The sequence below is a fragment of the Heliangelus exortis genome, chromosome 4, assembly GCF_036169615.1.
Source record: "Heliangelus exortis chromosome 4, bHelExo1.hap1, whole genome shotgun sequence".
Taxonomy (NCBI): Eukaryota; Metazoa; Chordata; class Aves; order Apodiformes; family Trochilidae; genus Heliangelus; species Heliangelus exortis.
In genome coordinates, this window is record NC_092425.1 from 12,035,724 (window position 1) to 12,050,139 (window position 14,416).

General features: G+C 36.0%; 1 protein-coding gene and 1 long non-coding RNA gene across 4 annotated transcripts in view; one reads left to right on the top strand and one right to left on the bottom strand.

Annotated features, from left to right (window-relative positions):
• GUCY1B1 (guanylate cyclase 1 soluble subunit beta 1) overlaps positions 1-14,149 on the top strand; it is a 39,064-nt gene extending 24,915 nt beyond the window's left edge. Inside the window, exons 5-13 of one of the 2 annotated variants that reach the window (XM_071743028.1) lie at positions 1,283-1,513; positions 2,910-3,026; positions 3,863-3,996; positions 4,851-5,048; positions 6,576-6,813; positions 8,080-8,220; positions 9,274-9,428; positions 9,742-9,868; positions 12,845-14,149. In XM_071743028.1, coding sequence (XP_071599129.1) covers positions 1,283-1,513; positions 2,910-3,026; positions 3,863-3,996; positions 4,851-5,048; positions 6,576-6,813; positions 8,080-8,220; positions 9,274-9,428; positions 9,742-9,868; positions 12,845-12,868 — 1,365 coding nt within the window. In that variant the 3' untranslated portion in view covers positions 12,869-14,149. The remainder of the gene's footprint in view (positions 1-1,282; positions 1,514-2,909; positions 3,027-3,862; positions 3,997-4,850; positions 5,049-6,575; positions 6,814-8,079; positions 8,221-9,273; positions 9,429-9,741; positions 9,869-12,844) is intronic. The other variant, XM_071743027.1, reaches the window with a different exon arrangement.
• LOC139795860 (uncharacterized) overlaps positions 4,555-14,416 on the bottom strand; it is a 34,957-nt gene continuing 25,095 nt past the window's right edge. For both annotated transcript variants that reach the window (XR_011725726.1, XR_011725727.1), the window contains 2 exons: positions 9,427-9,519; positions 4,555-5,019 (listed from right to left, as the gene is read on the bottom strand). This is a non-coding gene — a long non-coding RNA (uncharacterized lncRNA). The remainder of the gene's footprint in view (positions 5,020-9,426; positions 9,520-14,416) is intronic.

The window sequence follows — 14,416 nt, forward strand, 5'->3', positions numbered from 1 at the left end:
AGAAGGAGAAGAATAATGTAGAAGATGATAAATGAGCACCTGAATCAGGCTTCTGCTCTGAACTGTCCTCCAGAAAAGCCTCCTTCCTTTGAATGAATAGTCAAATAGGAGATCAAGGAGCACTACCTTCTTAAATTAAGCATAATTTAGCATTAAAATATTGTTTTGTTGTCTTACACTCGTCCATTTGTTTGGAAAGAAAGAAAGAAAGAAATCAGCATTCCCCAACCAACCTGGTACTGTGGCTTGCAGTTGTGGAGGAGGAATAACATCCTAGGGATCAAGTGCAGTGTTTGTGCATATCTGTTCTGTTCTCATATTGCAAATGTTAATCTTTGTGGTTAGACTATGTGTAAAGGATGCATTAGAGATTTTAACAAGTCTTTTTTTTTTTTTCTCTAGTGGCTTTCAGATCAGACTACATGAAAGTAGAATCAGGTGCAACATGTTCCAGAAAGTTGCCACTAAACAATACTGTGTAAATAGAATTGTTCTGTTCCAGTCATTAAAGCTAATTAGGATTGAGAAGAGGTGAATTTGGCCTCTCAAAGTAAATTATGTCATTCTACTAGTTATTAGCTTTAATTGTACTGCAATACCTGACTCACTGTAAACAAAACAATCTTTATTAATTTCATATTTTTTACAAAATTTGAGTAAAATGACAAAAGTGTAAATTGCTATATTCAAGATACTTATTGCAATTCTGCTGATGTAGAGGACTCTGGTTTTATTATGATTTCATTTCCTATGATATCCAGCTTGTAGAAGATTGTCATTGCTCTTAGTTTTATCTGATGGTCCTGATCTTGCAGTTCTCACTGCTTAAATTTGTAAGGACTGGATATTCACCTGTTCCATCCACGTGTCTTCTGCCTGTGTTATGCCCATCCTCTGGTCAGCATCATTTGCTGCTGGGTTATAGGCATCACAAACAGCTTTCATCAAAATAAGGACTCAAGTGGTCAGTCTAATTCCAGACTTGCCACATGTTCATTCCAGGGATGGGGAAGAGTCCTGCTTTCTGGCACATGCAAGTAAAAGCAAGTGTAAGCTGATCCTTCACCCCTGATTTCAGGGTGTGCATTTCACATGATCTTCAGTTTATAAAGACTCTCTAAAAATCAGAAATACGTATTAGAATATAATATTTTTCAAGGTGGAAACCTCAATCTCAGATTCATCTTTCTGCCCTAAAGGTATTCCTGTCTTCATAGTAGCATTCTGGTTATTAATGAGTAGTAGAGTTTTCAGTATTTCATTTTTTCCTTCATTTTTCTAGGTTATTCAGCAGAGAAATGAGGAATGTGACCACATTCAGTTTTTAATTGAAGAGAAAGAGTCTAAAGAAGAGGACTACTATGAAGACCTTGACAGATTTGAAGAAAATGGAACCCAGGAGTCTCGCATCAGTCCCTACACTTTCTGCAAGGCTTTTCCTTTCCATATAATATTTGACAGAGATCTGGTGGTTACACAGTGTGGCAATGCAATATACAGAGTCCTTCCACAGGTTAGATGATTCTCATGAATGACTAACCATAAAGATTCCTAGTGCTAGATGCTTTACAGATTTATTTTAAAGATTAATAAAATAGATTTAGGATTCTCTGTATAAATAGCATTTCTGTGTAACTGTATAACATTTACTACATTGTGCTTCTCTTGCTTGAAAAAGCATTGTGAAAGTAGCCCTAATTCTGCAGCAGGCCTGTTCCTCATGATCCTGTCCATGTGTAATAAGAGAATAATCTTGAGCAGAGAAAACCTCGTCTCTCCTACAATTCAGGTATTACTTTGATACCTGATTCTTTCTGGTATCTCTCTCCAAGATACATTTACTATAGAAGGGACAGATAACTCTAAAATGCATGTAACTCACTCTGCAGCTTGCCCTGGGGTTCTATACTGTGTAGTGTAGTAGCAGGTACACAGTCTACACATTTTACTTGGCAGTAATGCCTACAGATACTTAAAATGTCAGATTCACAATAATTGAAGAGCAGAATAACAGAAGTTGTCGTTTACTTTCTTGGCCTGTGCATCAAAAGCATCAGGTTAACTAAGATGAGTCAAATTATGTTTGTGATACATACATGTGTGTGTTCTGAACTGAATTCCTCTGGTTATTTAAAAGTAAGAGTACTCAGAGGTCCACTTAATGTTATATATTTTGTACTTGAATAGGATATCTCAGCTCTTGCCTGAAAGAGCTGGCAGTGTTTCTAGAAATAAGCAACAGGTAAAGAAGTAATATGAGAGAAGTAAAAGGTAAGATGATGAAAACATCTAATGTTCTTTACAATTACATAGCCTAGTTACACATACCTTGTTATGTCTGAATCATTGGCATGCCTTTAAAATGCAATTTTATTTTGGTTGCTGCTAATTTATTTTATTTTATTTTATTTTATTTTATTTTATTTTATTTTATTTTATTTTATTTTATTTTATTTTATTATTTTATTTTATTTTATTTTATTTTATTTTATTTTATTTTTATTTTGTGATTTCTCTCTCAGTTTTGCAGAAAGATTTAGATAATGAGCTTTGGAAGTAGCTCTGCCAGATTTTTCTCAAGGATATTCACTGAGCTGCTGTGACTTAACTATTCAGCCTACTGATGATTATCAGAGTCCTTATTAGCAGAGTTGATGCTTTAGAGCATATAGCTTAGGGAACAGCTTGATAGATAGCAAATATGATAGTGTAATAATTTTACAAGGTTGTCTTGCATACTGGAATTGTACTTTGAAGTAGTAATCTTTAAATTAAAACCTTGTGTTTCGATGGAGAAATGCAGAATATATATCTTCTCTTCAGTATTGTCATCAAGAAAATAGAATGTAACTACAATATGTATGTTTTAGTTATAAAACATAACAATGTTTTTTTAATTTCTATTCTAGCTGCAGCCAGGAAATTGCAGTCTGTTGTCAGTTTTCTCCTTGGTCCGGCCTCATATTGATATTAGTTTCCATGGGATCCTCTCACATATCAATACAGTCTTTGTACTGAGGACCAAGGTAACTAGACCAAGTAATTCAGCTGGCTTTTCTTGACGTATGCATGCTTTGGAGAGGTAAGAAGAAGTACTGAAAGCTCACAAGTCTTCAGAGAAAATTCTTTGCACGGTAGTACACTCAGTGCCTTTTGAGTCTTGAGCCAAGAAAAAGCCACAGGTGTGAATTTATGTATAACTGTTAGGTTAAATTCTTTATAGGAGTGGTGAAGTATATATGCTTGGTGCCTGATGCTTTCTTTTCAAGGAGCCAACCCATTTTATGGCATTGTATCAAAGTACATGTAGAGGGGCACTTACAGCTACTTCTGCTTCATAATGATATGAGAGATAAATATGAAATGTGTTCTGGCTTGAGCCCATACCTTCATACACAGTTCTGTGTCCTCTTCCCTAGAGAGGGCAGGAGAGGAGATGGGTGATATGAACAAATGCAGCAAGTAGGGTAGAACCTACTGTGTCGAAGAGCCTTCTTTTTACAGAAAACTGACCCTGAGAGAAACAGACAGAATTTCTTAAAGATGCTCCCAGGTGTAGATAGAGCTTCATGGAGCAGGCAATACCTTTGTCAAACTATTGTTAAGAAATTACACAGAAGAAAACAAGTTATGAACACGACTGTAAAGAAAGATACCATGCTTTATCTTTGAGGTAGCAAAGCACAGCATTAAAATACTAACAGTGGATGGTGTTCAACTGAGAAATTAATTGGGTTTTAACGTAGTCTGTAACTCTATTCCAAACATTTTCACTGCCTTCATAAGGAGGGCACTTACCTTTGTGGCCTGATGTGTAACACACATATGTTGCCCTCACACAACTGTGACTTTTCATCACCAGGAGGGGCTGTTGGATGTGGAAAAGCTCGAGTGTGAAGATGAATTGACTGGCACAGAAATCAGCTGCTTGCGCTTGAAAGGGCAAATGATTTACCTGCCTGAAGCAGACAGTATTCTCTTTCTTTGCTCACCAAGGTACTGTAAACCTTAGTAGTTCAAGACTATTGGTTTTCATTTTAGAATTTCTACATTTAAGAACACTCATGAGAGTAGTGCTACAGAGATTAATTGGCTCAAGTATTGACTCCATTGATTTTTATGTGTTTATACTAGAAGTGGGAGGAGCATTTAAACGTTGGAACTTGACTGATTATTGAATAATTCAATATAAACACCGGGATGCTCTTGCCCAGTTTGTACCAAGGGGAATTCCCCATTGCCAGCAAGCTTTGTTATTTGTTTCTTACTCTGAAAGTGCTGAGAAATTCCACCATGATTCAGGTTCCTGTATGGATTCATATATTTTTGCAGTAGTTCTAATCTAATATATATATATATATATATATATATATATATATATATATATATAATCTAATCTAATCTAATAGAGTAGTGATGATTATAAAAAAATGGTTGGAATGAAGGGTGGAATGGAGAGCGAAGAACACATTGAGCTAGCACATCAAATTGCACAGTTAGGATATGTTCATCTCCTGTGTTAAAGGAAGAGAGTGAATGAAAACATAAAGAGGCTTTCTTAACATAAAATCACCTTTATTTGAGTACTGAAGTATATGCAGTTCTCATCAATGAGAATTCTGTATTCAAATGTAAAAATCAAGAGCCATTTGTTAACAGGAATGAGCACAAATCCAATACAATTTCATAGAAAAGATACATCGTACAGCTCATCACAAGTTCAGAAGCATAATCTTTCTTCTGTTATTCATCAGCCTCTGCTGTTCATTTGAGATTTAAATGCTCCTTTGGCATGTTTAAGCATACCTATATTATTATATAGGTATATTATATCTCTCTCTACATTGCAGTGTGATGAACTTGGATGATTTAACCAGAAGAGGTTTATATCTGAGTGATATTCCACTGCATGATGCTACCCGTGACCTGGTTCTTCTGGGAGAGCAGTTCAGAGAGGAATACAAACTGACTCAGGAGCTGGAGATCCTCACTGACAGACTGCAGCACACACTGCGTGCACTGGAAGATGAAAAGAAAAAGACAGACACGTAAGAAATGAATCCTGATTTTGAGCTGAAACAGTCGCAGCAATATATTATTTATAGCTGCCTCCTTTAAAAATAACAGGGTCTTGGAAGGGATATAAGACATATTCAGGGCAAGAATTTCTGAGTCACGAAAGAAAATTTTACTTTTAATGCCTCATACAGTATTTGTAAAATATCATCTGCAGGCTAAGCTATTACATGCACAGGTGTTTTGATGGATCCTTACTTGATAAGGAAAATTATGAGAAATGAACTGACATCCTTTTTGCTTTTTGAATTACCTAAAACAGTAGTTCTGCAAACTTTCTGACATGCAATCTATGTAGCCAAGACAAATTTTGATGAATGCCCAAATGTTACTGTTTGACAGAGTTCTGTAAACCAGCTGTAGACTATGTCTTTCTGGACTGCTGTGCTCATAGGTTATTAGAACAGGAAAACATATCTTATAGGCATCAACAATAGTCTGTGTAAGGGTGAAGTTTTGCAATACACTAATATGAAAAATTTTATTTTATTTTACAGTCAACTGTAGAAATGCATTTGGGGCTTTCTAGATAATATTACTATATAGAGACAAGTACATAACCATGAAAAAGTATATGCATTGGGCCCCAAATCCATTTCTACAGGTAACTTAGCTTTAGTCTGTGGCATCTTAGCTCAAATACGACTGGCAGGTAAATTTACCAAAATTTGTGTGACAATCAGTGTGGCACTGATGGCTGACTCACACTTACAAAACATAGTTCCCATGTCTGTAATAGAAGAATTTCTTCTGCATTATGATTGTTTAGTAGTAGAATTACCATTTATTGTGCTATGAATTCTATTGACAAGTACATTTTTCTGTGGTAGAAGAATAGAAATTATTGCAAAGAGAGTTGAAAGATATGGATGGAAGAGTCAGAGAGAAAAGAATACTAAAAAATGTTTTATTCATTCTTGTTGACTTGTTTTATAAAGTCATTTTATCTTCAGGAATTCTACCCTTCTTGGCAGCCACTGGAACAGACAGCGTCAGTTACCATATCATGTATTCACTAATTATAACTCATACAGTAGTGAACTTGCCAAAAGTGCAGCTATTGAGGGTTTGTGAGGGAAGCTGTGTACAAAATGATGCTCAAAATCTGTGAAGCAGTCACAGATCTTCAGCTTGCCCACTTAGCTGTGTAAGGAGGTGGAATACACCTTAAGGTGGAAGCCAGAAAGTTGAAAGGATGTAACCAGAGTGGGATGAAGGTCTGTGTGTGATTTGGATTCTATTTACATGATCTGTAATGTGAACAAGTGTGTATTAATGTGATCTGAAATGTCCTGGCTTCAGGTATGTTGATGTAGATCAGCTCCTACTTCCCAAGTAACATATTTTTCAGTAAACATCTTTTATATTGCTCTTTGAAGCTGCGAGTGTGTTACAAACCCCATGGGAGGTACTAAATTGATACTGACTGAGGGCTGATGCAAGATCTTTCTCCACATTCTTTCTGTTTTGCTTGTGCCTCTCTTTCCTGACACATTTAGGTTGCTGTACTCTGTTCTACCACCATCAGTGGCAAACGAGCTGAGGCACAAGCGTCCTGTCCCAGCCAAGCGGTATGACAATGTCACCATCCTTTTCAGTGGCATTGTTGGATTCAATGCCTTCTGTAGTAAGCATGCCTCTGGAGAGGGAGCCATGAAGATTGTTAATCTTTTAAATGACCTGTACACAAGATTTGACATTCTGACTGATTCACGAAGGAATCCATTTGTTTATAAGGTAAGTAGAAGTATTTAATCTCTGAATTATCAATAATTCCCTATCACTTCTGAGCCCCTCAATACAATAAGGATGTGGAGGTGCTTCTTTGGAGAGTGTCCAAAGAAGGGCATCAAAGCTGGTGAATGGTCTAGAGAACAAGTCTTATGAGGAGGAGCTGAAGGAACTGGGGTTGCTTAGCCTGGAGAAAAGGAGGCTAAGAGGACACCTTATCTATCACTCTCTACAACTAACTGAAAGAAGGTTGTAGCAAAGCAGGGGTTGATCTCTTCTCCTAAGTAATAAGCAATAGGACAAGAGGGAATTGCCAGAAGTTGTGCCAGGAAAGGCTTAGATTGGATATTAGGAAAAAACTTTACATTGAAAGGATTGTCAAGCACTGGAACAGGCTGCCCAGGGAAATGGTTGAGTCACCACTGCTGTAGGTAACATGTGGGAAATGGTTTAGTGTTGGACTTGGCAGTGTTTGTTTAATCATTGGACTTAGCGATCTTAAAGATTTTTTCCAACCACATGTTTTTTCCATCCCCTGTATTTTAGGCTTTAAAAAAAGCTAGTTGAGTCTTTGAACTCTGTTACCTAATATTACTTTAAAAAAGTAGCTTGTTTATGTCTAAATTTGTGAACAAATATAAAGGGCTTAGTCCTCAACAGGATTTCTGTAGTCACCCACTAGGTAGATATATAAATCTACTTCCATGAGATGACCCTGTGCTTTAAGTTTTTTAGTCATGTACCTGAATCTTCTGGTTGTAAATTGTAACTTATTCAGTTATTCCATGTGGATTGCATTCCTTCATTAGGAATGAGGTTAGTTGCAGGTGTATCTGGTAGCAGGTGGGTGGGTAGGATAGATAGATAGATACAGATATATAGATACATAGATACAGACAGACAGATCCCATCTATATGTACACATGTATGCTTGTGTGTTTATAAGATTCATTGCTAGCTTTTACTAGAAATCAATTTTTGTGTTCTGTACCAGGAAAATCTAGGGGGTGAGTCAACACATAGTTCTCAGTTTCTACAGAAATTCAGAAGACCCTGAAAGACAGGCTCAAGTTCACACAATCACGGTGTTACTTTAATTTTTGACATTGTAACCTTATAATAAACCCTCTTTAACAACAACCAGAGATGAGAGGAATTAAGGTGATTTGAATGAAGATAAACTATATGAAAGGACAAGCAGTCTTAAAGGAAATGTCCTGGAATTCTAAATCCTATAGTACTAAAGCAATTGAAAAATATCTGTCTTGATAGGTGGAAACAGTTGGGGACAAGTATATGACAGTGAGTGGTCTACCAGAGCCTTGCATGCACCATGCACGATCTATCTGCCACCTGGCATTGGATATGATGGAAATAGCAGGCCAGGTTCAAGTAGATGGTGAGCCTGTACAGGTCAGTAAATGTGTGGGCTTGAAGGAAGAGCCCATTCTTTGATATAATAATAATAATGCTTTGAAATATGCTGGTGCTCAAGTCCATACAAGCTTTGTTATTGTTAGGTTTTGACTCTTATATCTGCATATAGTGCAAAGAGTCACATGTAGATGTGACATGTGCTGGTCCCAGACCTTAAAATCTAATTACTGTGCTTAATCTATTAAACAACTAAATTAACTCCACATCATTTAAGGCTTTTTCCCCATCTTTTCTCTCTCATCATCAAATTCCCGTTGTGCATCCAGTAAAATTACTTGAACCTTCCTCATCTCAGTGAACTGAACAATAATATTCCCTCACTAATATTTTTGATCAGGCTTCAGATCTGACATCAGCATGAGAAAATGTTGCATCAAAAAGAAAGTACATAGGTGGTTGTTGCAATGATTCCTGGCAATAATATATAATAGTGGAAATTCACTGATTGTGGGATTTTTTTAAGACGTTGTGGTATTAATACAGAATAGGTGTATCTGCATTCACCTTTTCTCCTCAGAAGGCTGTGAGAGGAAAATAAGAAAAGAGTGCAATGCATATTTCTATTTACCTGAATGTCATTGGTCTAACACCTCGCTTAATCTGTGTACTTCACCTTGTCACTGAGCAAATAAGTGAGAATGCCTGGTTTGGGCTTTGAAGTAACTGTAATGTGCCATAAGAACAATCTTTCCCAAACACCTATCCTATCTTTTGAGCTTTTAATCTTCTGATCACTCATGTAACACACACCTGCAGAGTATGCCTCTCTTTCCACTTTTTTTTTAATTTCACAGTACACAATAGTGGCATGTCATGGTGCATGTTGGAAAATATATGGAGTTTGTTCTTTCATGTGGGAGACAGAAACATGGCATTGCACTACAATTTAAAAAAAAAAAAAAAAAGTGACACAAAACACAAAACGCAAGGCTTTAAGTCTAGTAGACATAAATGACATAATACCTGTATTTAGTTCAGAAGTCCTTTATCTTGATTTTGAATATTAAAATTGTATTTTTCTCTCAAAAGATAACAATTGGAATCCACACTGGTGAGGTAGTCACAGGTGTCATAGGCCAAAGGATGCCACGTTATTGTCTCTTTGGAAATACTGTCAATCTTACAAGCAGAACAGAAACTACTGGAGAAAAGGGAAAGATCAATGTCTCTGAATATACTTACAGGTGAGTGATGCAGTATTTTTATTGGTGTTGACATCCTAAAAGACATGACTTTGTCAGCATAACATCAAAGTGGTTTTGGAGTTGAAATTGACTCCTGCAAAACACAATTTAAATACATGAGTTCTCATGAAACTGTTTGGCAGATTGCATTATGTTACTCTGTTATTGTTATGCAAATATAATAATGATCTAGAGACAGACTTGGCTCTTTTATTGATTGGCTCAAATATCTGTATCATGTTTAATATATTATATAGTCTATGGTGTGCATGAATAGTACATGCATTTACATGTTTTTTTCTTTCAATTTCAGGTGTCTTATGACACCAGAAAATTCAGATCCTCAGTTCCACCTGGAGTACAGGGGTCCAGTTTCTATGAAGGGTAAAAAAGAACCAATGCAGGTTTGGTTTTTGTCCAGAAAGAGTACAGAGACAGAGGTATGACTAACCAGAGTGTAATTTGTTTTAAACAAAGCATAAATATGACAAATTTAATCTAAACCACTGAAATCCACTTGCATTTGCAAAACTAAATATTTCCTCAAAAAAATTAAGTTTTGTACAACACTATTTCATTAATGCATCTACTGTCTTGACAGCACATTAAAGTCCTTCATTGTCTTTGCAGTTATTGCAGTCCCTGAAATATAGTTTTGTATTTTGAGAAGTCCTTGAGGGAATGCCAAGTGTTTTAATATTTATATCTCCCTCTTCTTATGAAGAAGAATTCCATTTCTCCACTCTACTAGATTTTGCAGTACAATGTCCATTTCTGTTTAGCTGACATGTCTGATTATCACCACTTCAAAATTTAGTTCTAACACTAAGAGGGAATAAATGTGCTTTCAGATATTTAGGCAAAAGTCCAGCAATTATTTGCAGGCAGTTTCCCATCTGATGTGCATGGTGGTCTGTTAACCCCAGGTGGATCTGCTTGTTCAGAGAGTCTTGCATGATAGAGGTCTTGCTTTACAAATATACAATTACACTACTTCTAAATTATGTATGAGCCTAAAATGGTGTAGGGTAAAGCTCATCAAGCACTGAGTTGTCTTTAGGCTTTTAAGTGAGTGTATTTAATATTCAAAATACACCTGACTACAATAATGAAAGTCATTAGTTACCTCAGCTGAAATAATTCTTGTAAGGCAATTTCAAAGGAAATTTAATTAGTGTCTGAACTCCCATGTGCTTCCAAAAATAAAATTCAGGCTGTTAAACTGTTTGGGCTCTTTGCAAGAAGATGATATGAATATGATACAGATTGATGCTATGATAAAGATATGATACAGATGAATGACACAGAGTCATTACCATGGTTACCCAAGTGTATAAATACTGACTTTTTAGTGGTAATTCCCAGTATTAACACCCAGTATTAAACTTCTGGGGAGACCCTGTACTTCAACTCTGCTGGAGTCTGTATTCTACTATACATTACTTACAGTAATGTTCTGGGTGATAATACTTTCGATAATACTTGTCTATTTCTATTCTTTATCAAAATTAACTCTAATTTCACATGGCTACCATTCTTTTAAATCTATAGTTGTTTTAAAAATATATTTTAATTGAATCACCTTTCACTTTTTTCAGCATTATAAGTTACATTCTATCATTTGTAGCAGGCACATTATAATTTTAAATGCAAAATTTCATAGAGCTACTGAGTCAGTTGGGCATTTCCCTTGTTTTCATCCCACAAGTTTAATATGAATACAGGGTTCAGATAGCTTAAAATTGAAATTTCCTTTTAGAGATCCTGTACAACAGTTGGTTTTGTCAGTCCTCACAGCAGTTCTGAAAGGTTTGCTGATACTATTAGCCAGTACTTGACCTTTGTAGTGAGGGACATGAGGGCAGAAGTAAGCCTGACAAAAAAATAGTCAGCCTGATTCTAGTAAGCTTGGGAGAAGACTAAAAAGATGAGTGTTGTGTGGTAATTTGACCTAATAATTTATGAAAATATCATTTTATGAAAGGTGATTTTGAAAACTGAAAGAATATAATCCTCTGATCACATAATGCTTTTCCACTCCCTGCAAAGATGCACTGAGTTTTACTGCTTTAAGATTTTTCTGGAGTGTTTGCAGTTCACAGTTTGTCTTGGGAAGGTACCCTACATGTTATTTGTGGCACTCCATAGGCTGTACATAATAGTTATGATCCAAAAGTAGAAATCAGATAACCAACTTCTTATGCTTGGTTACCTTAGAAGAGTCACTTTACTTTAAGCAAAAGTGTAGTCTTGGTTTCCTTTTCAAAATTGTGTTCTCTTTTAACTTTTCAAACACATAGACATTCTAATGTATTATCATATACAGTGCTGTCAATTTCAAAGGGACTGCTCAGAACAACAAATATGGCATGTTAACATATATTCAGAAACTTTATGGTAATTTTCTGAAAGGTTACTCCAGAATATTGCAATAAGTTGCTTATAGAAGTAAACATAAAAATATTTCTTAAATAATCCTGAAGATAATTCTGTACATTATTTTTTCACTGTGAAGCTTTCTACCTCCAGTATCTTTAAGTCTAGGATAGATTCACATTAGCACATTAGTCTTCATTATATCCCTTGGGAGTGATTAGTTCAGCATTTGCCAATATAGCAGCATAATATTTTACCCTGAAGCCCCATAATTAATATATGTTGAGGAAAGATGACAAAATTCACAAAGCCTGTGAAACCAAGGCTTAAAATATGCTGTCTCTCTGCTAGGCCTGTAGAAAATTGCAGTGCTGAAGCAGCTCAGCATACCTCAAACTTGGTTCCTAAGTTGACAGCTCCACTATACGTTACCATGGGTAGAGGTTACTTCTGAGAAAGACTTTGTTTACCAGAATCAGTGTTGGGGATGCTGCTTCTTTTTTCATTCAAGGTATCTCTGTCACGATACCATTACAACAAAAATCAGAATTACATCAGAAATATTCATAGAACAAAAGCAACTGGGAACTATTACTCATTTTGCATCTGCTTGTTTGCATGCTTATAAGATAAATTATTATTATCACTATTGTTTTAACAGATATTCAGCTGCAGTTTCTCTCTGGAGAAAGAGATTTGTTGTAAAAAGTAAAGCTTGCAGAGACCCTGACTGCAATTCCCGTAATTCCCAGCTTCCAAATATATTTCTCTTCTGCCCTGTTCCCACATTACTTACGGGAACAAGTTGAAATCTCTCAGTCAGAGCCAGTAGTTCATCAGGAAATGTAGGAATTGTTACATTCCTACATACAGCACATGGGAAAGAAATACATGTGTTACTTATGTGTGTTTTATTATTATCATTATTTACTGATATTGGTTGCAAGTTGTAAAATGTATTTTGTCACTGCACTGACCCACCATGTTGTTGCTTCAAAGAAAATCCCTTACTTCTCAAATTCTACTTGCATGCACTCAAGGAAGCAGAGCAAGATGCTCTCTGAAGAGGAGGAAGACGCTGGATAGGGTGCAATACTGTCTCCAAATAGGGTGCCAGGTTGAGTTATGGTTATTTTACATCATATCTCCCATTGTCATGTGCAGTACCATTGTCTTTTGCCCCACTCCTGAAATCATACTCAGAGTTTTTCTCCAGGCTTGCTTGCTATTTTTATTTCCTTAATGTTTGGTATTGTTATATCTCTGCTATGAGCATGTATTTCAAGCTTTCCTTTTTTTGATATGCATTTTTGCACATCAGCCATATGGCCCTTGCTATCACCAGATAATACTGAATAAATTTTTTTACTGTGCACCACTTTGATCTGATGCTTCACACCTTCATCTTCAGTTCCAAAGTATAGTGGCTATACGAATCTATGACATTTTTTGAAAGATAAGTATTTCAGATGTTGGGCAGAACAATGAAAAGTCTAGTTTTTAAAAAAATACCTGAAGCAGCCTTATCAGAATTATTGGATAAGTGTTTTTTATCATAATTCTGCTATTACCATGCTTCCCAATGATTCTGTGAATAACACTTGGACACCGTAAGTTCCTGGTTAGAAAAATGTTCCTCTTTTGATATCATCCTGAATTTTCCCTTTGCAGACATTATGTAGACATTTTCTACATTGAAAGGGAGCAGTTGTTTGTCTGATTCTGCCATTTGAAACATGTGCCAATGTACTTCTACTGAAAGGATGTTCACTTGCAGTGTATTTTTCATTGATTTATATTAGCTAAATGAAGTTGTAATGTTAATAGTAGATTGCTGGACAATTTTAGGCCACCTGTAGTACTTTCATTCTTTTCTGATGGAGCCCCCAAAATTGAAAGCCATGCTGCTAAGACATGGTTGTCATGATTGCCTTTTGGTTTAGTCTCTCATTTTCAGAAATTATTTTATTCCTTGGGAGGACTTAATAATAATATAGGCATCATGGCATAATTAAGGGACGTAAAGCACAATAGTGGTTTTTATCAGCTGATACAGTCTGTAAAAGTGGGTAAGGTTTCAGATGTCTCTGGTTTCATATCTTCACCAATTCCCACGCATAGATCTTCCATAGCATCAACATACAGTGCATTTTTATGTGAATAATATCTATTCTTATCTGAATGGTAATTTCTGAATATTTGCATTATAATACAGGATAGTGCAACTACTATGTGTATAAAAATTGTCAATACCTAGTATACCATTATCAGCACAGAATATATATGTATAAATGTTTCATGTTAATGTGCAAAAGAAGTTGCAATAAATTATTTTTTTCCACTGACTCACAGAAATTTGGGGGTTTTCTTTTTGGTTAAATCTGTATTTCAGTGTTTGATACAAAACAGTTATGTTCTCCCTTCCATAATTTGAACTTCAAGCTCTCCCAAGAGCCTCCCACATTCAGGTTAGTGAACTGCAAACTCATATTCAAATTGTGTAGATTAATCTCTCCTCATGACAGCAAAGGGCTCTTTGGGGGGCTTTTTGAAGCCAGGAAAGTGGCTGGCATGTCCTCGGGGGACAGCATCTTGTGGATGGGCTGCTGAGG